This window comes from Heliangelus exortis, chromosome Z (genome assembly GCF_036169615.1).
Source record: "Heliangelus exortis chromosome Z, bHelExo1.hap1, whole genome shotgun sequence".
NCBI lineage: Eukaryota > Metazoa > Chordata > Aves > Apodiformes > Trochilidae > Heliangelus > Heliangelus exortis.
Window position 1 is genome coordinate 1,331,487 of NC_092454.1, and position 26,776 is coordinate 1,358,262.

Below are 26,776 nucleotides of genomic sequence, written 5' to 3' on the forward strand. Positions count from 1 at the left end.
TCACCCAGTCCAACCCTTAACCCAGGACCACCAAGGCTACCCCTGCCCCATGGCCCTCAGCACCACATCTCCAGGGCTTGGAAATCCCTCCAGGAATGATGGGGACTCCAGCCCTGCCCTGGGCAGCCTGGGCCAGGCCCTGACAACCCTTGCCAGGGAGAAATTCTTCCCAAGCTCCAATCTAAACCTCCAGCTCAATTCCTCTTCTCCCATCCCTTCTTCCTTGGGAGCAGAGCCCGACCCCCCCTGGCTCCAACCTCCTCTCAGGGGGTTGCAGAGAGCCAGAAGCTCTCCCCTCAGCCTCCTTTGCTCCAGGATCAACACCCCCAGCTCCCTCAGCTGCTCCTGGGCAGACTTCTGCTCCAGACCCTTCCCCAGCTCTTTCTCTCTCTTTATTTCACACCCTGTCACCCAGTCAGGAGCTGGACCATGGATTTGTGTCCCCTCCAGGAATGCTGGGGACTCCAGGCCCTGCCAACCCTTTCCAGGGAGAAATTGTTCCCCAGCTCCAACCTAAACCTCCCCTAAAGGGTCAGTGTAGGGTCAGGAGATGCCACCTGTCCCCATGGGGGTCCTGAGCTTGCTGTGCCACCCTGAGCTCTGCAGCCTCTGCACTTGGCTCTGGAGTGGCTCTGAGCACAGTTACACTTGGAGGGATCTCATCAGGGGCTGCAGAGAGTCACACAATCCTTGGGCTTGGAAAAAAACCTTGGAGAGCATCAACTCCAACCCTTAACCCAGCCCTGCCAAGGCCACCCCTGCCCCATGGCCCTCAGCACCACAGCTCCAGGGCTTGGAAATCCCTCCAGGAATGATGGGGACTCCAGCCCTGCCCTGGGCAGCCTGGGCCAGGCCCTGACAACCCTTGCCAGGGAGAAATTCTTCCCAAGCTCCAATCTAAACCTCCAGCTCAATTCCTCTTCTCCCATCCCTTCTTCCTTGGGAGCAGAGCCCGACCCCCCCTGGCTCCAACCTCCTCTCAGGGGGTTGCAGAGAGCCAGAAGCTCTCCCCTCAGCCTCCTCCAAACTCAACATTCCTAAAGATCATCAACTCCAACCCTTAACCCAGCACTGCCAAGGCCACCCCTGCCCCATGGCCCTCAGCACCACATCTCCAGGGCTTGGAAATCCCTCCAGGAATGATGGAGACTCCAGCAAAAAACATTTCCACCAGTGAAAGAGCTTTTCCTCCTAAAAAAAGAAACTCCTGAGGTACCTAAGAGAAGATGGGATGTGTGACCATCAAAGCCATGACCCAAACCAATGAGATGCTCTGCAACAAGCCTCAAAAACCAAGACAAACCAAGCTTTGACTTCCCAAACAGAAGGCCTGGGGTCTTTTTTCCAAAAGGAGCTCTACAAAACCTCAGAGCTCTGCCCAGAGAACCTCAGAAACCCCATTTGATGTCCATACTCACACTCTGGTTGGGTGGCAACCTTGATGGGATGGGAGCTCTCTCCTGGTCCCCACTCATTGTATGCCAGCACTCGGAAGGTGTAGGTCTCCTCTGGCTTCAGGTTGCCCACAGTCAGCTGAAGCATCCCAGATTGAGATGTGTTCACTGCCCTTTCCCTAAAAAACCACCAAAAAATCCACTTTAAAAGACATTTCAGACCTTCAAAAGACATTCCAGACCTTCAAAAGACATTTCACACCTTCAAAAGACATTTCAGACCTTCAAAAGACATTTTGGACCTTCAAAGATCTTATTTATAGAGTTAGGAGCCTGCAAGGTGTGATTAGCTACTTCACTTTCAGGTTTGTTTGTCTCTAGGGTCAGTTTTTCTTGATTATTTTGACTTGAAAAAGCCTAATTCAAGGCCTGGGGTCCACTGGGAAGGCTCCAACTGCTGCAAGGATGATTTGTGTTGCAGCACTTCATAAGGTACAGAGTATTTTGGCCTTTCTTAATATGGGAAAAGCCATAAAATTGATGAAAGGAGATGGTTATTCAATAAAGGAAAACATTATATGGGACCATAAACATGGAGCTAATGAAAAGCACACCACAGAATCCCAGCTTGGAAGAGACCTCAAGGACCATCTGGCTCAACCTTTCTTGGCAAAAAAATGGTCTGGAGAAGCCAGCCCAGCAGCCTGTCCAGCTTAAAAATGTCCAGTTGGGTTTGGTTTGTTCTGGAAATCAATCTTGGAGGGATAGGATGAAGAGGAACAGGTTTTCAAGGTGAAAAAGGGGAGATTTAGATTGGATATTCTGGATTTTCCTTGGATACACAGAGAAGCTGTGGCTGCCCCATCCCTGGCAGTGTCTCAGGTCAGGTTGGATGGGGCTTGGAGCAACCTGGGCTGGTGGGAGGTGTCCCTGCCCATGGAAAAGGGTTGGGAATGGATGAGATTTCAAGTCCCTTCCATCTCAAACCACTCAATTATTTGATTTCTGCCCAATTTAGCAGCCTGGGGACTGGGAGGTGGCCAGGAAGCCACGCAGGACATCATTCTCCCACCAGCTCAAGAGCCCACATCCCTTTTCCTGCCACCAGAAACTGGAGCTAAAAAGAGGATCTGCAACTTGGTTTCTCTGCCTTGGGTCCAGCCAAGTTCTGCTTGGGTGGGAAGGAAAACCTCTTGGTGAGAAGGACACAGACCCAGAGTCATCAGCATGGGATTATCCAGGGAAAACCACAAGTAAACCAAGGTTTAAATTGGATGAAAGCAGAGTCATTTCATGGCCAATCTGCAACCAGAAGTAGGGCAAATTGATTTATTACAAGTGGTGTGTGCCTTGCTCCTTTCCTAGAAGCCTTCTGAAGAAAAAAAAAAAAAAAAAAAAGCAGCAAGGAAAAAGAAAAAAAAAAAAAAAAAGATTTTTCACGCCTCAGGAAAAGAATTCCTTGAAGAATCAACTCATTGCCAAAGTTGGGGGAGTGCAGCCACACTTCCCTGAGCTGCCTGCAACCAGAACACAGCAATTTGGAGCTTATTGATCCTTTGGGGAACATTTCCTCCAACTGGGATTTTTCAGCCCAAAGAAACAGTCCCTGGCATCCCAGCACCAGGTCCCAACCTCTCCCCAACCCTCTGAGGCCTCACTGCACAACATTCCCTGGGGATAAATGGTGGGATGGTCCCTTGGGAGACACAACAGGAGTTAAATGCCTCTTTTCATGGGTTTTGTGGCAAAAAACAGAGCTGAGGAGGGCTCTGCAGGCCCCAAAAAAACCTTATTTTTGTTCTTTCTATCGCTCGAGCTGAGCTCGACCAACTTGGATAATTTTCTTTTTAAAAAATAGGAACCCAGGTCCATTGAGAAAAAGCTCCAATGGATTTGGAACCAAGTGACCCACTCTGAAAGCAGCAATTCTGCCAGGGGCAGGTGGCAAATCACCTTTGAACCAAAGAGCTTGGATATTCTCACAAATCTTTTAAGGCGCCGGAAAGCCCAGGGGTGAGAAAATAAAATCTTCCCAGGCTCTTCCTTCCTGCAGGATGATGGGACTGGTGGTGACTGCATCCTATTGTACACATTTCTATTTTCTTTTTTTTTGTGCTAAGCAAAAGAGCAGCAGGAGCACCTCTCCAGCTTAAAAGAATGGTAAAGAAAAAGGAACACTAGACAAAACCTCCAGGCAGATCTTTGCTTTAACACTTCTCTGGCCTGACACATAAATGCCAGGCTGGGAAAGTTCTTTGAGTAACTCTTTGCCCATTAACTAGTAAGAAATAAATTAAAAACCCATTTAGATGGTGAATTTTGAGCTGAAGAAATGCAGCATCCCAGCCTGACCCAGCACAAACATCTCCTCTCGTGGAATTTGGGATGCAAGTGGCAAGTGCTCTGCTGAGAAGGGAATTTCTGCCACTGGAGGACACAAAACCCACCCTCCCAGGATGCTTCTCTTTGCCATGAGCTGGATAACCACCCAAATCCATCAGGCTTTCCAAACCCCACTGAGTCCATCACTTAAAATCCTAGAATCCCAGAATGGGCTGGGTTGGAAGGGACCTCAGAGCTCCTCAAGTCCAAGCCTTGCTCCACTCCCCCCGTGGTTCCCAGCCCATGGCACTGAGTGCCACATCCAGGCTCTTTGGAAGTATCTCCAGGGCTGGAGAATCCACCCCTTCCCTGGGCAGCCCATTCCAAGGTCTGATCACCCTCTGGGGAAAGAAATTCTTTCTCATGGCCAACCTAAACCTCCCCTGGCACAACTTGAGACCTCTTGTGCCCTCTTGTCTTGCTGAGAGTTGCCTGGGAAAAGAGCCCAACCCCCCCCTGGCTCCAACCTCCTTTCAGGGAGTTGGAGAGAGTGATGAGGTCTCCCCTGAGCCTCCTCTTCTCCAGCCTCAACACCCCCAGCTCCCTCAGCCCTTCCTCCCAGGAATTCTGCTGCTGGATCCCTTCCCAGCCTCCTTGCTCTTCTCTGGACCTGCTCCAGCACCTCAAGCTCCTTCCTCAGCTGAGCTGAGCTGAGCTGAGCTGAGGGGCCCAGAACTGGACCCAGGACTCAAGCTGTGGCCTCCCCAGGGCTGAGCACAGGGGCAGAATCCCTTCCCTGGACCTGCTGGCCACGCTGTTCCTGAGCCAGCCCAGGATGCCATTGGCCTTCTTGGCCACCTGGGCACACTGCTGCCTCCTCTTCAGCTTCCTGGCAAGCCAGACTCCCAGCTCCCTTTCTGCCACTCTCTGCCCAGCCTGGAGATCCCTGGAGTGAAACGAGGCAACCAGGTGCCACTAATTACCAGGTAGTGGCCATCAGTTGGTGTTAAGCCCACCTCGGCCTGATTAGTTTATTGCCCCCCCTAATCCTGCTCATGCGCAGTTGGGGCCTGCCCTAATCAGGCCCAGGTGGGCTTAACACAAGTTCATGCCCACTACCTGGTAATTAGTGGCACCTGGTAATTAGTTGCCTCATTTCACTACAGCTCCCCAGGGGGTTCTTGTGGCCAAAGGGCAGGACCCGGCCCTTGGAATCTTCAACCTCATCCCCTTGGCATCAGCCCAACTCTCCAGTCTCTCCAGGTCCCTCTGCAGAGCCCTCCTGCCTTCCAGCTGATCCACACTCCCCCCAGCTTAGTGTCAGCTGGGAATTTGCTGCTGATGGACTCAATGCCCTCCTCTAAATCCTCACTCAAGATATTAAACAGCACTGGGCCCAACACTGATCCCTGGGGGACACCACTAGTGACCGGCCGCCATTTTGATGCAGCCCCGTTCAGCACCACTCTCTGGGCCCGGCCCTCCAGCCAGTTCCTAACCCAGCACAGAGTGCTCCTGCCTGAGCCAGGGCCTGACAGCTTTTCCAGGAGAATCCTCTGGGAATGGTGTCCAAAGCTTTCCTGAAGTCCAGATAGAGCACATCCACAGCCTTCCCCTCATCCCCCAGGCAAAGTGGTGATGAGCCAAGGCCACTCCTAAATACAAGTCCAGGGAAAACTCTGCTTTTCCCACCAGAAAATGAAGCCAAGGGAGCAGTGGAGCAGTGGCTGGAGGTGCCCAGAGCCCACTCCATCTTACAGTATTTAAACAACATTTTTAAGGCTGTTTACCTCATGTTCAACCCTGCACTCTGGCCATCTGATGGTTCCAAGTTTGGGAGCAATGTCAAAGAGCAGAAGCTCTGGGCTCTTCTCAACCCATACTGAAAAATCTAAATTCCCTGTTCTTGGCCAGCCAGTGGGTTCCCTCCAGGAAAGCACTGGGAAAACAAAACCTTTATCTACTTCAAGTTCTACAGTTTGGAGCTTCTAGCTTTCAGATCTAGAGTATCTTCCAAATGCAACACCAGAAGGCCATGCAAGACCCTGGAGCTCTCTAAAAATGATAAAGGGACTGCAAAATTACACCCCAAAATCCCAGATTTGCCTGAGTAAGGATTGATTATTACTCAAACAACACCCTAGGACCAAACTTGAGAGGAATGAAGCAAAAGAAAGGCTGAGGTTCCCCCAGGGCAGGCTGAGATGCAAGAATAATCCACTTAATTCTAGCTCACAACCCCAGCAACCAGGGAACAGATGTGGAAAGGAGTAAGAGAATCAAAACTGAAGGATCTGGTTATTTTCCTGGTGTAGGACAGAAAAACTCCAAGATTATCTTCCTGGCACAGGACAGATACTCCTGGTTATTCTCCTGGCACCGAGCTCCTGCTCTTACTGGGATTTCAAGACTCCCAGCCCCCCAGATGGTTTCATCACCTTCAAACTCTAAATTCCTCTCACTCTGCTGTTTCTGTCATGTCTTGTGGCAAGGAAGTCAGAAAAAAAATATCTATTTTCTTTAAACAAGCTGCCTGCCAATGTCCCACTGGGTAGTGACATCTTCTGTGACACCATAAACCCTCCAGCTAGCAAAGAGCAGAAATTCCTTCAGAATGGAACAATCCTACAGGTGTCTTTGTAAAGCAGGGACCTAAAGGACATTGGATGGATGCTTTGGAACATGTGGTTGCCTTTTTCTCTTGAGTTCTGTCCTCATCCTGAGCTGAGGTTCCCCCATGTCCAGCTGCCCATCCTGTGCATCGAGGCGAAGGCACCAGCGATGCTACAGAGGGAGGAATGACCTAAAAAGTCCCAAACATCCCCCAAGCAGGCACCTTGGGGGCCTTTTCTCCAAGCCATCTTGTCCATAAATCACTAAAATAAAAGCCTTTGACTGCAGTCATCCACCTCCTTGTAAAACAAGAGGCTTGGAGATGGAATTCCCAGGGATTGAAGATCACGTTTTGCTATCAGCCTGTGAAAAAAAGATAATTACAGCTCCCAGATATCTCCTGGGTGTGGAACAAATGCTTTTCTAATGTTTCAAACACCTAATTAGTTACCTGGAGGAAGACAAGTCATGTTAATGCTCCTTGCTGTGAAATGAATACTATTAATTTTAAAATGGATGGATTTTTACTACCGTGAGTTCGTTGTTTTTTTTTTTTATTACCTCCCATTATCATTCTCTCTCCCCCCCAAAATAACAAAAAAACCCTTGGTTATAACCAGAAAACCTCAAAACTTCTGTAAATACATCATCTGGGAATGAGAGTGTAGAGCTATGGATGAATTCAGAAGTCAGACTTTAAATAAATCCAAGTATTTTGTGTTAAGTGGTCCCTTGATTAATTTCTTCAACAAGCAGGAACCTAAACTGGGACATTTTTTTAACTTGTTGTGTTTGTGCCTTTATTAGTTGGTTATTGCAAACCAGTGGAAGTTCAACTAAAAGGAAAACTTGGTCCCAATCTCACAAAAGAATCCTTTGTCAAAATGTTGTCTATTCAAACCTCAAAGTACTCCTCATTGCCAGAGTGCTTTTCTTCAATTTTCATGATTTTTTTTTAAAGATCAGAACCTTTTAATTTCATTTCTTGGGAAAAAATGTTTGCTAAGAGTCAGTTACAAAAGGATAGCTACAAATCACAACTCATTATTTCAGCCAGCTTGACATTTGAAACTCTGCAATCAAAACCCAAATGGTATTCAGGGAGGTTGCATCTGATCTAAAATGCTAAAAAAAAAAAATTTAAAAAATTTAGTGGTAGATCAAACAGGCAAAAATAAACCTCTCTTGTGGTGACCAAGATGCTCCCAGGCAAAGATCAAATGCCTGTGGGAATCAAAGCTTGCAGAGACAGAGAGGAGATAACAAACAGCAAGGTCAAGAACATAAAATTCACCCCAAAATTTGAACCTGGAAAAATCCAAATCTGGCCCATTTTGAAACTGCTCAGGACAAAAAATTGCTGCTCTAAATCATTTTGTAGCCTTCAGAGGCAAAGGAAGGAGTCTGAGGATGGAGACAGACCCAGTGCTCCCCACCTGAAGACCTCCACTAGCTAAAAAGAAAAAATAATTATTATTAAAAATGTGATTTTAGTCGATGTGAAAGGGGCTGGAGCTGCAATTGCTCCTCCACCCTCATGGATCACCCAAGACCTTCTGGGGAGTAAAATGGGAAATAAATCCAAAAAGGAGCAATTTCAAAATTATATTGGATACATTTTTCAGGTGAACTTGCTACTTGTGTGTAAAATAGGGGGGTTTTAATGAACTTTTGGCATCAGATGAAACCTAAAGGAGGAACTTTCTGCTCTAGAACACTTCTGATAAACTGCTGTGGTCTTCATGTTGTGGACACATCTGTACTTTGCATCACTGAGATATTTCCAACTTGCATAATCCATTGCATTTTAACACAAAATAAGCACCCTCAAGCATGGAGTAAGAGTTACTAACAGATCCTATACACAAAATTCTCTTTTTTCTGCCCCTTTTTCCATCAGTATCCTGGTATGAGAGGAAAGAGCATGGGCTAGCTCACTACAGGCCTCTCAGCCTGACCTCAGTGCCTGGCAGGGTTCTGGAACAGCTCATCCTGGGGGCAATCACCCAGCTCCTGCAGGATGGGCAAGGGATCAGACCCAGCCAGCACGGGGTTAGGAAGGGCAGGTCCTGTCTGACCAACCTGAGCTCCTTTTATCAGCGGGTGACTGCCTGGGGGACGAGGGGAAGGCTGTGGATGTGCTCTACCTGGACTTCAGCAAGGCCTTTGCCACCGTCTCCCAGAGGATTCTCCTGGAAAAGCTGTCAGGCCCTGGCTCAGGCAGGAGCACTCTGTGCTGGGTTAGGAACTGGCTGGAGGGCCGGGCCCAGAGAGTGGTGCTGAACGGGGCTGCATCAAAATGGCGGCCGGTCACTAGTGGTGTCCCCCAGGGATCAGTGTTGGGCCCAGTGCTGTTTAATATCTTGAGTGAGGATTTAGAGGAGGGCATTGAGTCCCTCAGCAGCAAATTCCCAGCTGACACTAAGCTGGGGGGAGTGTGGATCAGCTGGAAGGCAGGAGGGCTCTGCAGAGGGACCTGGAGAGACTGGAGAGTTGGGCTGATCCCAAGGGGATGAGGTTGAAGATTCCAAGGGCCGGGTCCTGCCCTTTGGCCACAAGAACCCCCTGGGGAGCTCCAGGCTGGGCAGAGAGTGGCAGAAAGGGAGCTGGGAGTCTGGATTGCCAGGAAGCTGAAGAGGAGGCAGCAGTGTGCCCAGGTGGCCAAGAAGGCCAATGGCATCCTGGGCTGGCTCAGGAACAGCGTGGCCAGCAGGTCCAGGGAAGGGATTCTGCCCCTGTGCTCAGCCCTGGGGAGGCCACAGCTTGAGTCCTGGGTCCAGTTCTGGGCCCCTCAGCTCAGCTCAGCTCAGCTCAGCTGAGGAAGGAGCTTGAGGTGCTGGAGCAGGTCCAGAGAAGAGCAAGGAGGCTGGGAAGGGATCCAGCAGCAGAATTCCTGGGAGGAAGGGCTGAGGGAGCTGGGGGTATTGAGGCTGGAGAAGAGGAGGCTCAGGGGAGACCTCATCACTCTCTCCAACTCCCTGAAAGGAGGTTGGAGCCAGGGGGGGGTTGGGCTCTTTTCCCAGGCAACTCTCAGCAAGACAAGAGGGCACAAGAGGTCTCAAGTTGTGCCAGGGGAGCTTTAGGTTGGCCATGAGAAAGAATTTCTTTCCCCAGAGGGTGATCAGACCTTGGAATGGGCTGCCCAGGGAAGGGGTGGATTCTCCAGCCCTGGAGATATTTCCAAAGAGCCTGGATGTGGCACTCAGGGCCATGGGCTGGGAACCACGGGGGGAGTGGAGCAAGGCTTGGACTTGAGGAGCTCTGAGCTCCCTTCCAACCTGGCCAATTCTATGATTCTATGACTTTTAAACCTCAACTTTCATCTCAGCCCCGAAGTGGAGGTGTATTGGTTGGCTCTTGGTTTCTTTCCTTCTAGATTAAAGCTTTGGTTTTGCCTTTTAAGTGATCTTTCCAATCACCCTTCTGAGCAAGAAAAAATTATCCTTTGATCCCACAGGGGATGAGCATGAAGATTAAAGAGGATCCCAAGAAGGGCTTGGGTGATTGCCACCACTCTCCAAAAGGTTTTTTGGGAAAAAAAAACAGAAAAAACAACCCCAAAACACAACACAAAACAAATGCTATTTTTCTGGCTGATCCCTGAAATGTCCCTGTGCCCTTTGTGATGCTGTCAGATGTCACCTAAATCCTCCCTGCTCTCCCCCAGCTGGGACCATCACCTTCCTCCAGCCTTCAGAATAACTTCTCTGACAATTTCTGTGCATCCCTAAGGTTGATGTCACATCCAATTTGTACTTTTGCAATCAGAGAAACCAACTCCTTTGTCCAAAGAAAAAAAAAAAAAAAAAAAAAAGATATTTTTTCCTCTTGGGAAAACGAGGTTAATTTTAGCTCAGTAAATTTGCAAGGCTGTAGGTGCAGATTTCAGTTTGAAACTCCAGGTGATATTTTAAGCCTCCTGTTGGAGAATAAGTGTAATTATTATTTTATTTATTCAGTTGTTTGGTTATTTTAACACAGAACCCCCAGCCTGATGCAAGAGACTCGTGAACCACAGAACTGTCACGGGTGGAAAAGACCTTGAAGATCCAACTGTCAGCATCTCCCCCAGATAAAATATATCCATCAAGATCTCCATGACCCACTGGAGCATGTCCTGCTCCTTTAGCTCTCATCAATCTGGCACATTCCCACTTTTTTTTTCAATTAAATGCAGATTCCCACTCAAGTCCCCTCAAAAGCTGATCTAGCAGCACCCACACAAGCACCAGTCCCCAACTGGTACCTGAAGTCTCTCTTAACCGAGGTGAAATCCAGGACAAGATACTTCAAGTGATTGATGAGGAAGAGAAAAAGAGAACTTTTCTTTTTTTCTTGGGTACAAAACCAGTTGGCAAGTTAGGAAAATAAAACACAGCAAGGAAATGTGAGGGTGAAACAAGCATTGATGAGGAGGAGTCATGCAACCACCAAACAATCTCTAGTGCCATCCTCACCACAAAACCAACCTCCTGTCCAGCTCCACATGGCTCAGATGGCCCAGAAAAACTTCCCAATCTCCCCTCCTCCCTGCCTGTTTTTAAGGTCTCACACCTCTTGCACAGCTCTAAAAGCTCTCTGGTTGTTTCAGGGTCACCAAAGACTCTAAAATCAAACAATCTCTAGTGCCATCCTCACCAAAAAACCAACCTCCTGTCCAGCTCCACATGGCTAAGATGGCTCAGAAAAACTTCCCAATCTCCCCTCCTCCCTGCCTGTTTTTAAGGTCTCACACCTTTTGCACAGCTCTAAAAGCTCTCTGGTTGTTTCAGGGTCACCAAAATCAAAAAATCTCTAGTGCCATCCTCACAAAAACCCAACCTCCTGTCCAGCTCCACATGGATAAGATAGCCCAGAAAAACTTGCCAATCTCCCCTCCTCCTTTCCTGTTTTTAAGGTCTCACACCTTTTGCACAGCTCTAAAAGCTCTCTGATTGTTTCAGGGTCACCAAAGACTCTAAAATCAAACAATCTCTAGTGCCATCCTCACCAAAAAACCAACCTCCTGTCCAGCTCCACATGGCTCAGATGGCCCAGAAAAGGTTCCCAATCCTTCCTCCTCCCTGCCTGTTTTTAAGGTCTCAGGCCTTTTGCACAGCTCTAAAAGCTCTCTGGTTTTTTTGAGGCCACCAAATTCAGCTCTGCCAGTGACACAAAGACTCTCTACAATCAAACAATCTCTAGTGCCATCCTCACCAAAAAAACAACCTCCTGTCCAGCTCCACATGGCTCAGATGGCCCAGAAAACCTTCCCAATCTCCCCTCCTCCTTTCCTGTTTTCAAGGTCTCAGACCTCTTGCACAGCTCTAAAAGCTCTCTGGTTGTTTCAGGGTCACCAAAATCAAACAATCTCTAGTGCCATCCTCACCACAAAGCCAACCTCCTGTCCAGCTCCACATGGACAAGATGGCCCAGAAAAACTTTCCAATATCCCCTCCTCCCTGCCTGTTTTAAGGTCTCACACCTTTTGCACAGCTCTAAAAGCTCTCTGATTGTTTCAGGGTCACCAAAGACTCTAAAATAAAAAAATCTCTAGTGCCATCCTGACCAAAAAAACAACCTCCTGTCCAGCTCCACATGGATAAGATGGCCCAGAAAAACTTCCCCATCTCTCCTCCTCCCTGCCTGTTTTTAAGGTCTCAGACCTTTTGTACAGCTCTAAAAGCTCTCTGGTTGTTTCAGGGTCACCAAAGACTCTAAAATCAAAAAATCTCTAGTGCCATCCTCACCAAAAAACCAACATCCTGTCCAGCTCCACATGGACAAGATGGCCCAGAAAAACTTCCCAATCTCCCCTCCTCCCTGCCTGTTTTTAAGGTCTCAGACCTTTTGCACAGCTCTAAAAGCTCTCTGGTGATTTCAGGGTCACCAACTTCAGCTCTGCCAGTGACACAAAGACTCTACAATCAAGCAATCTCTGTTGCCATCCTCACAAAAAACCAACCTCCTGTCCAGCTCCACATGGACAAGATGGCCCAGAAAAACTTCCCAATCTCCCCTCCTCCCTGCCTGTTTTTAGGGTCTCAGACCTTTTGCACAGCTCTAAAAGGTTGTTCAGGGGTCACCAAATTCAGCTCTGCCAGTGACACAAAGACCCTAAATGAAACAATCTCTAGTGCCATCCACACCAAAAAAAACCATCCTCCTGTCCAGCTCCACATGGCTCAGATGGCCCAGAAAAACTTCCCAATCTCCCCTCCTCCCTGCCTGTTTTCAAGGTCTCAGAACTCTTGCACAGCTCTAAAAGCTCGCAGGTTGTTTCAGGGTCACCAAAATCAAACAATCTCTAGTGCCATCCTCACCACAAAACCAACCTCCTGTCCAGCTCCACATGGCTCAGATGGCCCAGAAAAACTTCCCAATCTCCCCTCCTCCTTTCCTGTTTTTAAGGTCTCACACCTTTTGTACAGCTCTAAAAGCTCTCTGGTTTTTTTGGGGTCACCAAAGACTCTAAAATCAAACAATCTCTAGTGCCATCCTCACAAAAAAACAACCTCCTGTCCAGCTCCACATGGCTCAGATGGCCCAGAAAAACTTCCAAATCTCCCCTCCTCCCTGCCTGTTTTTAAGGTCTCAGACCTTTTGCACAGCTCTAAAAGGTTATTCAGGGGTCACCAACTTCAGCTCTGCCAGTGACACAAAGACTCTAAAATCAAAAAATCTCTAGTGCCATCCTCACCAAAAAACCAACCTCCTGTCCAGCTCCACATGGATAAGATGGCCCAGAAAAGGTTCCCAATCTCCCCTCCTCCTTTCCTGTTTTTAGGGTCTCAGACCTTTTGTACAGCTCTAAAAGCTCTCTGGTTTTTTTGGGGCCACCAAATTCAGCTCTGCCAGTGACACAAAGACTCTAAAATCAAACAATCTCTAGTGCCATCCTCACAAAAAACCAACCTCCTGTCCAGCTCCACATGGCTCAGATATCCAAGAAAAACTTCCAAATCTCTCCTCCTCCTTTCCTGTTTTTAAGGTCTCACACCTTTTGCACTTTTCCAAAAGCTCTCTGTTTTTTTCAGGGTCACCAAAGACTCTAAAATCAAACAATCTCTAGTGCCATCCTCACCAAAAAACCAACCTCCTGTCCAGCTCCACATGGCTCAGATGGCCCAGAAAAACTTCCCAATCTCCCCTCCTCCCTGCCTGTTTTAAGGTCTCACACCTTTTGCACAGCTCTAAAAGCTCTCTGGTTGTTTCAGGGTCACCAAAATCAAACAATCTCTAGTGCCATCCTCACCACAAAGCCAACCTCCTGTCCAGCTCCACATGGACAAGATGGCCCAGAAAAGGATACCAATCTCCCCTCCTCCCTGCCTGTTTTTAGGGTCTCACACCTTTTGCACAGCTCTAAAAGGTTGTTCAGGGGTCACTAAATTCAGCTCTGCCAGTGACACAAAGACTCTCTACAATCAAACAATCTCTAGTGCCATCCTCACCAAAAAACCAACCTCCTGTCCAGCTCCACATGGCTCAGATGGCCCAGAAAAACTTCCCAATCTCCCCTCCTCCTTTCCTGTTTTTAGGGTCTCAGACCTTTTGTACAGCTCTAAAAGCTCTCTGGTTTTTTTGGGGTCACCAAAGACTCTAAAATCAAACAATCTCTAGTGCCATCCTCACGACAAAACCAACCTCCTGTCCAGCTCCACATGGCTCAGATGGCCCAGAAAAACTCCCCAATCTCCCCTCCTCCTCCCTGCCTGTTTTTAGGGTCTCACACCTTTTGCACAGCTCTAAAAGCTCTCTGGTTTTTTTGGGGTCACCAAATTCAGCTCTGCCAGTGACACAAAGACTCTAAAATCAAACAATCTCTAGTGCCATCCTCACAAAAAACCAACCTCCTGTCCAGCTCCACATGGACAACATGGCCAAGAAAAACTTCCCAATCTCCCCTCCTCCTTTCCTGTTTTTAAGGTCTCACACATTTTGCACAGCTCTAAAAGCTCTCTGGTTGTTTCAGGGTCACCAAAGACTCTAAAATCAAAAAATCTCTAGTGCCATCCTCACCAAAAAAAGTAACCTTCTGTCCAGCTCCACATGGCTCAGATGGCCCAGAAAAACTTCCCAATCTCCCCTCCTCCCTGCCTGTTTTTAAGGTCTCAGACCTTTTGCACAGCTCTAAAAGCTCTCTGGTTGTTTCAGGGTCACCAAAATCAAAAAATCTCTAGTGTCATCCTCACAAAAAACCAAACTTGTCCAGCTCCACATGGATAAGATGTCCAAGAAAAACTTCCCAATCTCCCCTCCTCCCTGCCTGTTTTAAGGTCTCACACCTTTTGTACAGCTCTAAAAGCTCTCTGATTGTTTCAGGGTCACCAAAGACTCTAAAATCAAACAATCTCTGTTGCCATCCTCACCACAAAACCAACCTCCTGTCCAGCTCCACATGGACAAGATGGCCCAGAAAAACTTCCCAATCTCCCCTCCTCCCTGCCTGTTTTCAAGGTCTCAGACCTCTTGCACAGCTCTAAAAGCTCTCTGGTTGTTTCAGGGTCACCAAAATCAAAAAATCTCTAGTGCCATCCTCACCAAAAAAACAACCTCCTGTCCAGCTCCACATGGACAAGATGGCCCAGAAAAACTTCCCAATCTCCCCTCCTCCCTGCCTGTTTTAAGGTCTCACACCTTTTGCACAGCTCTAAAAGCTCTCTGGTTGTTTCAGGGTCACCAAAGACTCTAAAATAAAAAAATCTCTAGTGCCATCCTGACCAAAAAAACAACCTCCTGTCCAGCTCCACATGGATAAGATGTCCAAGAAAAACTTCCCAATCTCCCCTTCTCCCTGCCTGTTTTAAGGTCTCAGACCTTTTGCACAGCTCTAAAAGCTCTCTGGGTGTTTTGGGGTCACCAAATTCAGCTCTGCCAGTGACACAAAGACTCTCTGCAATCAAACAATCTCTAGTGCCATCCTCACCAAAAAACCAACCTCCTGTCCAGCTCCACATGGCTCAGATGGCCCAGAAAAGGTTCCCAATCTCCCCTCCTCCCTGCCTGTTTTTAAGGTCTCACACCTTTTGCACAGCTCTAAAAGCTCTCTGGTTGTTTCAGGGTCACCAAAATCAAAAAATCTCTAGTGCCATCCTCACCACAAAACCAACCTCCTGTCCAGCTCCACATGGACAAGATGGCCCAGAAAAACTTCCCAATCTCCCCTCCTCCCTGCCTGTTTTTAAGGTTTCAGACCTTTTGCACAGCTCTAAAAGCTCTCTGGTTTTTTTGGGGTCACCAAATTCAGCTCTGCCAGTGACACAAAGACTCTAAAATCAAACAATTTCTGTTGCCATCCTCACCAAAAAAACAATCTTCTGTCCAGCTCCACATGGCTCAGATGGCCCAGAAAAACTTCCTAATCTCCCCTCCTCCCTGCCTGTTTTTAAGGTCTCAGACCTTTTGTACAGCTCTAAAAGCTCTCTGGTTGTTTCAGGGTCACCAAAGACTCTAAAATCAAAAAATCTCTAGTGCCATCCTCACCACAAAACCAACCTCTTGTCCAGCTCCACATGGCTCAGATGTCCAAGAAAAACTTCTCAATCTCCCCTCCTCCCTGCCTGTTTTTAAGGTCTCACACCTTTTGCACAGCTCTAAAAGCTCTCTGGTTTTTTTGAGGCCACCAAATTCAGCTCTGCCAGTGACACAAAGACTCTCCACAATCAAACAATCTCTAGTGCCATCCTCACCAAAAAACCAACCTCCTGTCCAGCTCCACATGGCTCAGATGGCCCAGAAAAACTTCCCAATCTCCCCTCCTCCTCCCTGCCTGTTTTTAAGGTCTCACACCTCTTGCACAGCTCTAAAAGCTCTCTGGTTGTTTCAGGGTCACCAAAGACTCTAAAATCAAAAAATCTCTAGTGACATCCTCACCAAAAAACCAACCTCCTGTCCAGCTCCACATGGATAAGATGTCCAAGAAAAACTTCCCAATCTCCCCTCCTCCTCCCTGCCTGTTTTTAAGGTCTCAGACCTTTTGCACAGCTCTAAAAGCTCTCTGGTTGTTTCAGGGTCACCAAAGACTCTAAAATCAAACAATCTCTAGTGCCATCCTCACCAAAAAAAGCAACCTCCTGTCCAGCTCCACATGGCTCAGATGGCCCAGAAAAACTTCCCAATCTCCCCTCCTCCTCCCTGCCTGTTCTAAGGTCTCAGACCTTTTGCACAGCTCTAAAAGCTCTCTGGTTTTTTTGGGGTCACCAAATTCAGCTCTGCCAGTGACACAAAGACTCTAAAATCAAACAATCTCTAGTGCCATCCTCACCACAAAACCAACCTCCTGTCCAGCTCCACATGGCTCAGATGGCCCAGAAAAACTTCCCAATCTCCCCTCCTCCTCCCTGCCTGTTTTTAGGGTCTCACACCTTTTGCACAGCTCTAAAAGCTCTCTGGTTGTTTCAGGGTCACCAAAGACTCTAAAATCAAAAAATCTCTAGTGACATCCTCACCAAAAAACCAACCTCCTGTCCAGCTCCACATGGATAAGATGTCCAAGAAAAACTTCCCAATCTCCCCTCCTCCTCCCTGCCTGTTTTTAAGGTCTCAGACCTTTTGCACAGCTCTAAAAGCTCTCTGGTTTTTTTGGGGCCACCAAATTCAGCTCTGCCAGTGCCACAAAGACCGCTTGAGCCTCTGCCTTCAGAGATGAAAGATAAAATATGGAGCTAAAGGTGCTCTCTGTGAGATGGAGCAGTAATAACTGGAGGAGACAAGATCCAGAGAATCACTGTCAACACAAAAATGGTCCTTTATACCAAGCCAGTGAGCATTTTGCTAAATGTTGATGTCTACAAAAAGGCAACAAAAGGCCTTTCAAGCTTCGTGCTTCTTGAACCAGAAAGAACACAAGATTGAGCCCAATATTATAGACACTTGAGAAGATTTTGGGGCACTCTGAGAACTCTCCCCACCTCAAAAAAAAAGAAGAGTTGATGCCTACCTGTTGATGCCATCCCTGGAGAAGAAGACTGTGTAGGTCTGGACGTTGCCTCTGGCTTCTGCGGGTGGGCGCCAGCTGAGACGGACAAAGCGGCTGGAGACCAAAACAGGGACCACATCTCGGGGGGCAGAGGGGAGGACACTGGAACTTGGGACAGCTGGAGGGGAAGGAGAGGACTCAGTCAGAGAGGCCAATGGCCCAGGAGTGTCAGGGAAGGCAGGAGGTGAGGTGGTAGCCAGGGCTGGGGGGTTTAGGATACAAAGGACCAAGGTGGTATGGGGTAAGCGTGAATAAAATGAGAGGGGATGGAAGAGAGAGAATAAATATTAAAAACCAGTAAAATCACACCTTAAAATACACCTTCCTAAATCATTTAGGGCTAAACAGGAGGAGGCTACTCCCTTGGGCTACTTGGAAATGATTTTTTTCTCTGAGTGAGCAGTGGGACAAGCTCCTTCGGTCCCTCCTACTTCACCCCTTCTGTCTCTCGTGCCCCAAGGAAGAAATTCGTGGCCACTCAAAGCCTGAAGCCTACAAAGCAGCTGGTCTGGGGAGAGCAGAAACTAAGGAGTGTTTCAACACATTATTTCTGAAAAAAATTCCATCCAAGTGGGAGAAAATGAAAGGGGAAAAAACAGCAGGATTTCATGTTAGCATTGTTCGGCATGGAAAAGTGTTCAGGCTACGTGTACAATCCAGAAAAGGCCAAACTAGAGATTAAAAAAAAAATTCCTTGGAGAATAGTACCTTTTTATCAAGTTTTAGGGTCTGGTTGTTGCCCACTGAGCCCATGTGAAAGCTGCCTCATTTTTAGGTGGTTTTTAACAATAAGGAATCAGCTGCACACTGATTTCCCAAGTGTCTTTTGAAGCACTCACTTACCCAACCTTCTCTGAGGACAAACACCATCTGATTTCCCCCCCCAAAAAGGAGGTTTTCACCATGGGTATAGATTTCCCACCCCAAAAAGGAGGTTTTCACCATGGGTAGAGACCAAAAAAGAAGTTTATTTGCTCCTTTTTTATGGTCAGTACTAATAGAGTAGTGTGAACCCTATTGGTAGCATTTATTTAAAAATCCCACAGGATTTTTACCAGTGGTGGATGATCTCAAAAGAATCACTTCATGGGATAAAAACCATGACATTCACTGAACACCACTGAATATTTGAGATATTATCCCTAAATTATTATTAAAAGCCATTAATAGCACTACTACCACAAGCAAACATTATTGCCTCTTACTCCTGGTGGTCAACCCCAAACCAGAGGGAATTAAGGAATTTCCCAGAGGCATTTCCAGAGTAAATGAAGTGTAGAAAAAGAACATTTAAGCTCTTTGCTTCTCAGCTCTTTGGGCTGTGAAGTGGGGAGGGGTTATTTGCCTTGAGGTCACATTTAGAGTCCTTAGTCCTGGGCCACTGCTCTAAATAATCTGCAAACACAAGGCTCAAGTAGAATCCTGTGTACAGTCATATTGCAAAGATTTCATTTTTTTTTTTTTTCACAGGCAGAAGGAAACAGATTTGGGCTTCTGGTATTTTCTATATGTTGCCTCAGGTACTCCAAGTCTGAGTGCATTGCCTTCTCCTGAGAACTTCAGTAGATAAACATCTCCAGAGGAGTATTAAGGACAAAACTGGAAAAAAAACCCCCAAAAACCTAGGAGGTTTTTATATTAAGAGTTGTGGTACTTAAATCACACACAGTAATTCCCAAAAAATCCTGTTATTAACTATCTTGGCACCTGAGCATCAGGAGAAACTCAGCTCTCCCACAAAACACCTCAATTTCTGGTTCCACCACCAAATCCCCATCCTGCTGGTGGAGGACAGTCTGGGACCTCTCTGTCATCAAAACCCAGTGCCCTGATCAGCCCCAAATCCAAACCCTGAGGCCAAGAAGGACATGGAGGGGTTGGAGTGTGTCCAGAGAAGGGAATGGAACTGGGAAAGGGTCTGGAGAGACCAGAAAAGTCCAGATCCTGGAGCAAAGGAGGCTGAGGGGAGAGCTTCTGGCTCTCTGCAACCCCCTGAGAGGAGGTTGGAGCCAGGGGGGGGTCGGGCTCTGCTCCCAAGGAAGAAGGGATGGGAGAAGAGGAATTGAGCTGGAGGTTTAGATTGGAGCTTGGGAAGAATTTCTCCCTGGCAAGGGTTGTCAGGGCCTGGCCCAGGCTGCCCAGGGCAGGGCTGGAGTCCCCATCATTCCTGGAGGGATTTCCAAGCCCTGGAGATGTGGTGCTGAGGGCCATGGGGCAGGGGTGGCCTTGGCAGGGCTGGGTTAAGGGTTGGAGTTGATGATCTTTAAATCTTTCCACCCAAAATAATTCTCTAAAATCACTGGGAAGACAACTCAGCCTTTCTCCACACCATCCCCCTCTCCATCTCTCACCTGATCATGGTTCCACCCCAGCAGAAGCTGAGCTGGTGTTTGTTCATCTCCCCCTCCTCTTTGCATTTTCCTCCAGAATTTGGGAGGGCAAAACCTCATCTGAGGAATTTGGTGCTGAGGGCCCTGGGGTTTAGAGGTGGCCTTGGCAGGGCTGGGTTAAGGGTTGGAGTTGATGATCTTTAGGAATGTTGAGTTTGGAGCAAAGGAGGCTGAGGGGAGAGCTTCTGGCTCTCTGCAACCCCCTGAGAGGAGGTTGGAGCCAGGGGGGGTCGGGCTCTGCTCCCAAGGAACAAGGGGTGGGAGAAGAGGAATTGAGCTGGAGGTTTAGATTGGAGCTTGGGAAGAATTTCTCCCTGGAAAGGGTTGGCAGGGCCTGGCCCAGGAGTTCCCATCCCTGGAAGGCTCTCAAATTCCTGGAGCTGTGGTGCTGAGGGCCATGGGGCAGGGGTGGCCTTGGCAGTGCTGGGTTAAGGGTTGGACTTTTCCAACCAAAGTGATTTTGGGATTCTTTGTGTATTTAATCTTCCTGCAGTGATTTTTTTCCTCCATATTTCTCAAATTGTGGTTCTTTTTTCTCTTTGGCACAAAAATAGATTTGGAATTAATGTGGAAGTGGCCACCAGGGGAAGTAGGTGAAGGTGCCTGCTACAGCTTGGTGGCAGTTTCTACCTTTGGATAAATTCATATTCCTTTGGAGTGGAGTTGGAGTTAATCTTGGTTTCCCTGGCAGTGGGAATTTTCCCCATTGAGGCTGAATGAGGAAAAAATCTGGAAATGTCTTTTTGTATTCTCTGCAACCCCCTGAGAGGAGGTTGGAGCCAGGGGGGGTCGGGCTCTGCTCCCAAGGAAGAAGGGATGGGAGAAGAGGAATTGAGCTGGAGGTTTAGATTGGAGCTTGGGAAGAATTTCTCCCTGGCAAGGGTTGTCAGGGCCTGGCCCAGGCTGCCCAGGGCAGGGCTGGAGTCCCCAGCATTCCTGGAGGGATTTCCAAGCCCTGGAGATGTGGTGCTGAGGGCCATGGGGCAGGGGTGACCTTGGCAGTGGTTGGACTGGGTGATCTTTAAGGTCTTTTTTACCCAAAGTGATTGAATGATTCCACTCTCTGGTTTTATTTAGGTTGACTACATATATATGGGTGTCTAAACCCCCCCAGACATTATAAGAACATTTACCCAACAAAGATGAAAAATCCCAAAGAGCTTCTCACACCACCAAACACCAATATCAACCTTTAAAAAACCAAATAAATATAAAAAAAATATGGACATGAATTTATCCCCTTTGTCACCTCGGCCACAGGCAGCTCACCAGGAAGGTGTCAACTTTGGAAAACAACAGAAAAAAAAAAACTGGGATGAAAAGCATTAAAATTAGAGAATCACAGAATGCTTTGGGTTCCAAGGGAACTTAAAGATCATCAAGATCCAACCCCCCAGGGTGCTCCAAGCCCCATCCAACCTGACCTGAGACACTGCCAGGGATGGGGCAGCCACAGCTTCTCTGGGAAACCTGGCACAGGGGCTCAGCACCCTCAAATTCAACAATTTCTTCCCAATCCCAACCTAAATCTCCAATCTTCAAGTTTAAAGCCATTCCCCCTCATCCTGTAACTCCATTCCCTTGCCAAAAGTCCAACTTCCTAATCCCCATGTCCAAAAACTGCTCAGTTTCACAGATTTTATTTCAGGAGTCATTTTTGCCTTTAAAAAAAGATTAATAATAATAATTAAAAAAAAAGAGTCCCAGCCTGGTTTGGCTTGGAAGAAACCTTAAAGTTAATCCAATTCCAACCCCTTTCCATGGGCAGGGACACCTCCCACCAGCCCAGGTTGCTCCAAGCCCCATCCAACCTTCAACTTCCAGGGATGGGGCAGCCACAGCTTCTCTGGGAATCCTGACTCAGGGGCTCAGCACCCTCAAATTCCAGAATTTCTTCCCAATGTTTAACCTAAATCTCCTCTCTTCCAGTTTCAAGCCATTCCCCCTCATCCTATAACTCCATTCCCTTGCCAAAAGTCCAACTTTCTAATCCCCATGTCCAAAAACTACTGAGTTTCACAGATTTTATTTCAGGAGTCATTTTTGCCTTTAAAAAAAGATTAATAATAATAATTAAAAAAAAAAAAGAGTCCCAGCCTGGTTTGGGTTGGAAGAAACCTTAAAGTTAATCCAATTCTAACCCCTTTCCATGGGCAGGGACACCTCCCACCAGCCCAGGTTGCTCCAAGCCCCATCCAACCTGACCTGAGACACTGCCAGGGATGGGGCAGCCACAGCTTCTCTGGGAAACCTGGCACAGGGGCTCAGCACCCTCAAATTAAGGAAATTCTTCCCAATGTTTAACCTAAATCTCCCCTCTTCCACTTTAAAGCGATTCCCCCTCATCCTATAACTCCAAGCCCTTGCCAAAAGTCCAACTTTCTAATCCCCATGTCCAAAAACTGCTCAGTTTCACAGATTTTATTTCAGGAGTCATTTTTGCCTTTAAAAAAAGAGTAATAATAATAATTAAAAAAAAAGAGTCCCAGACTGGTTTGGCTAAGAAAGGACCTTAAAAGATGATCCAATTCCAACTTTTATCCATGTTCAGGGACACCTCCCACCAGCCCAGGTTGCTCCAAGCCCCATCCAACCTGACCTGAGACACTTCCAGGGATGGGGAAGCCACAGTTTCTCCGGATTCCAGGATCTTGGGATTGGAGCTCTCTAAAATAAATATATTTCCCTCTGCCTTCTACTAAACTCTGCAGAGCCATCACTGACAAAAAGGAATTTCATTTTTAGGGTTGCAAACAGCCCCAGCACAATATGGAGGGACATGGAGCCTGGAATTATCTCAGCAAGTGATGCTTCAAATCCCTCAAGCTTTCACCTGACTCCACCAGCTCAATCCAAGCTCCAGTGAAACCATCTCCATCAGGCTGACAGGCTCTGATTTCAGCCTGATGTGCCTTATATTAACTCCTTGCCAAGCACATCTTGCTCTGCTCTCCTGGCAGCAGGGATAATCATCAGCTTCTGCACAAAATAAGCATGAAACTTGACAGTTTGGGGCATTTTCCACAGGGCTAAATAACTATCAGACCAAGAGAGAAGGGCTGGACACAACTGATCCTATTTAGGAAGCCAAATGGAGCACCTGGAATCCAGAACCAAGTCCCCCATTATTTTTAATTCAGAACCAGCAGTGGCTTTTTGGTGAATTTCTTATTATTTCTAATTAATAGGATCCATCCTTGCACCCCTAATGACCAGGGGGATCGTTAACTAATTAAATTCTGGTCTTGTTTCTAGGCCAGGGGACATTCTAAGGACATTTCTGTCCCCAGAAGGTCTCAGATTGTTCAAGTTACTCAAGTAGCTGAGTCCTGAAGAGTCAAACAAATATCCTGTGATTTTATTTTTTTTTTCAGGTGTTGTCTCCTCAGAGCTGGTTTTGTTTTTCTGACCTCCTGCCACATCTTGGCCACACAAAAACTAAGAATAAAGATGAACCCATGAGCTGCTTCACTGCAAACCATATTTTTATCAGCACAGGAGCAATTTTAACCCAAACCAGCTACACATTGACCACACAGCTCCAAGCAGAGATGGAAAAAGAAGGCAGATGGCTGTGCAATTAAAATATTTTCCTGGATTATGGGTGTCAGCTCCAAGCTCTACAACATTTTCAGTACAAGGTACAACATCTCACAAGCCCCTCTCTGATCTTTTCCCACCTGCACAATGAAATAACCATGCTTATTTTTTTCATGTCTTTTTTTTTTTTAACTCTATGACACGAATCACAACATACACAGTTCAGCAGGCAGAAATAATAATAATAATAATAAAAAAAAAACAACTCCAAAGTCACTTAGCCTGAGACAGAACTCAATATGCAGAGTAAATCCAGTGAGATGCTCAGACCTCAGGGAAATAAAAGTATCAAACCAGACTGATGAAGATCTAAGAGGTCTTTTTTTCCAGCTGCAATAGCTCAGGTGCCAGGATTACTTTGAGTTTTCTCACTCCAATTTTTTTCCCTGATGCAGGAATTACATCAGTGCAGTCACTCTGCATTTCTGCTTCACCCCATCACCTTCTCGTGCAAAATGGCATGAAAGAAATGCTGCCATCCAGCTTGAAAATCAACCAAGAGAACCAGCTGAGCCTGAATTTCCTGGAAAAGGGAGATTTGGAAATTATCCTGGCAGATTTTGAATGCTTTCCTATTATGGGAGGCAGATGAGCAGCAGAGGAACAAGGTCACCAATCACCCCATCGATGGGGCTTGGAGCAACCTGGGCTGGTGGGAGGTGTCCCTGCCCATGGAAAGGGTTGGACTTTTTAGGATCCTTCCAAATGAAACCTTTGGACAAAAAAAAAACAGACTGTGAAAGGATATTTTGAAATAATCCTGTCAGATTTTGAATGCTTTCCTATTTTGGGAGGCAGATGAGCAGCAGAGGAACAAGATCACCCATCACCCCATGGATGGGAGAACCTGGGCTGGTGGGAGGGGTCCCTGCCCATGGAAAGGGGTTGGACTCTTTAGGATCCTTCCAAATGAAACCTTTGGACCAAAAAAAACCAGACTGTGAAAGGATATTTTGAAATAATCCTGTCAGATTTTGAATGCTTTCCTGTTTTGGGAGGCAGATGAGCAGCAGAGGAACAAGATCACCCATCACCCCATGGGATGGGGCAGCCTGGGCTGGTGGGAGGTGTCCCTGCCCATGGAAAGGGTTGGACTCTTTAGGATCCTTCCAAATGGAACCTGTTATGACCCCAGAAAAAACCTGGAAAGGGAGATTTTGAAATAATCCTGTCAGATTTTGAATGCTTTCCTATTATGGGAGGCAGATGAGCAGCAGAGGAACAAGGTCACCCATCACCCCATGGATGGAGCAGCCTGGGCTGCTGGGAAGTGTCCCTGCCCATGGAAAGGGGTTGGACTCTTTAGGATCCTTCCAAATGGAACCTTCTATGACTCCAGAAAAAACCTGGAAAGGGAGATTTTGAAATAATCCTGTCAGATTTTGAATGCTTTCCTATTTTGGGAGGCAGATGAGCAGCAGAGGAACAAGATCACCCATCACCCCATGGATGGGAGAACCTGGGCTGGTGGGAGGTGTCCCTGCCCATGGAAAGGGGTTGGACTCTTTAGGATCCTTCCAAATGAAACCTTTGGACCAAAAAAAACCAGACTGTGAAAGGATATTTTGAAATAATCCTGTCAGATTTTGAATGCTTTCCTGTTTTGGGAGGCAGATGAGCAGCAGAGGAACAAGATCACCCATCACCCCATGGGATGGGGCAGCCTGGGCTGGTGGGAGGTGTCCCTGCCCATGGAAAGGGTTGGACTCTTTAGGATCCTTCCAAATGGAACCTGTTATGACTCCAGAAAAAAACTGGAAAGGGAGATTTTGAAATAATCCTGTCAGATTTTGAATGCTTTCCTATTATGGGAGGCAGATGAGCAGCAGAGGAACAAGATCACCCATCACCCCATGGATGGGAGAACCTGGGCTGGTGGGAGGTGTCCCTGCCCATGGAAAGGGGTTGGACTCTTTAGGATCCTTCCAAATGGAACCTTCTATGACTCCAGAAAAAACCTGGAAAGGGAGATTTTGAAATAATCCTGTCAGATTTTGAATGCTTTCCTATTTTGGGAGGCAGATGAGCAGCAGAGGAACAAGATCACCCATCACCCCATGGATGGGAGAACCTGGGCTGGTGGGAGGTGTCCCTGCCCATGGAAAGGGTTGGACTCTTTAGGATCCTTCCAAATGGAACCTTTGGACAAAAAAAAACAGACTATGAAAGGATATTTTGAAATAATCCTGTCAGATTTTGAATGCTTTCCTATTTTGGGAGGCAGATGAGCAGCAGAGGAACAAGGTCACCCATCAGCCCATGGATGGGAGAACCTGGGCTGCTGGGAAGTGTCCCTGCCCATGGAAAGGGTTGGACTCTTTAGGATCCTTCCAAATGAAACCTTTTATGACTCCAGAAAAAACCTGGAAAGGGATATTTTGAAATAATCCTGTCAGATTTTGAATGCTTTCTTATTTTGGGAGGCAGATGAGCAGCAGAGGAACAAGATCACCAATCACCCCATGGATGGGGCAACCTGGGCTGGTGGGAGGTGTCCCTGGCCATAGAAAGGGGTTGGACTCTTTAGGATCCTTCCAAATGGAACCTTTGTATGACCCCAGAAAAAAAAACAAAAGTGTGAAAGGATATTTTGAAATAATCCTGTCAGATTTTGAATGCTTTCCTATTTTGGGAGGCAGATGAGCAGCAGAGGAACAAGGTCACCCATCACCCCATGGATGGGAGAACCTGTGCTGGTGGGAGGTGTCCCTGCCCATGGAAAGGGTTGGACTCTTTAGGATCCTTCCAAATGGAACCTTTGGACAAAAAAAAAAACAGACTGTGAAAGGATATTTTGAAATAATCCTGTCAGATTTTGAATGCTTTCCTGTTTTGGGAGGCAGATGAGCAGCAGAGGAACAAGATCACCAATCACCCCATTGATGGGAGAACCTGGGCTGGTGGGAGGTCTCCCTGCCCATGGCAAAGGGTTTGACTCTTTAGGATCCTTCCAAATGAAACCTTTGGACAAAAAAAACCCAGACTGTGAAAGGATATTTTGAAACAATCCTGTCAGATTTTGAATGCTTTCCTATTATGGGAGGCAGATGAGCAGCAGAGGAACAAGGCCGCCCATCACCCCATGGATGGGGCTTGGAGCAACCTGGGCTGGTGGGAAGTGTCCCTGCCCATGGAAAGGGTTGGACTCTTTAGGATCCTTCCAAATGAAACCTTTTATGACTCCAGAAAAAAACTGGAAAGGGATATTTTGAAATAATCCTGTCAGATTTTGAATGCTTTCCTATTTTGGGAGGCAGATGAGCAGCAGAGGAACAAGATCACCCATCACCCCATGGATGGGGCAGCCTGGGCTGCTGGGAAGTGTCCCTGCCCATGGAAAGGGGTTGGACTCTAAGATCCTTCCAAATGAAACCTTTTATGACTCCAGAAAAAACCTGGAAAGGGAGATTTTGAAATAATCCTGTCAGATTTTGAATGCTTTCCTATTATGGGAGGCAGATGAGCAGCAGAGGAACAAGATCACCAATCACCCCATG

At 47.2% G+C, this 26,776-nt stretch overlaps 1 protein-coding gene across 1 annotated transcript in view; it reads right to left on the reverse strand.

The window, feature by feature from the left end:
• DCC (DCC netrin 1 receptor) overlaps positions 1-26,776 on the reverse strand; it is a 496,140-nt gene that overhangs the window by 156,360 nt on the left and 313,004 nt on the right. The window contains exons 8-9 of the mRNA XM_071730797.1: positions 17,251-17,407; positions 1,419-1,573 (exon numbers count right to left, since the gene is read on the reverse strand). Of these exons, the coding sequence (XP_071586898.1) occupies positions 1,419-1,573; positions 17,251-17,407 (312 nt within the window). The remainder of the gene's footprint in view (positions 1-1,418; positions 1,574-17,250; positions 17,408-26,776) is intronic.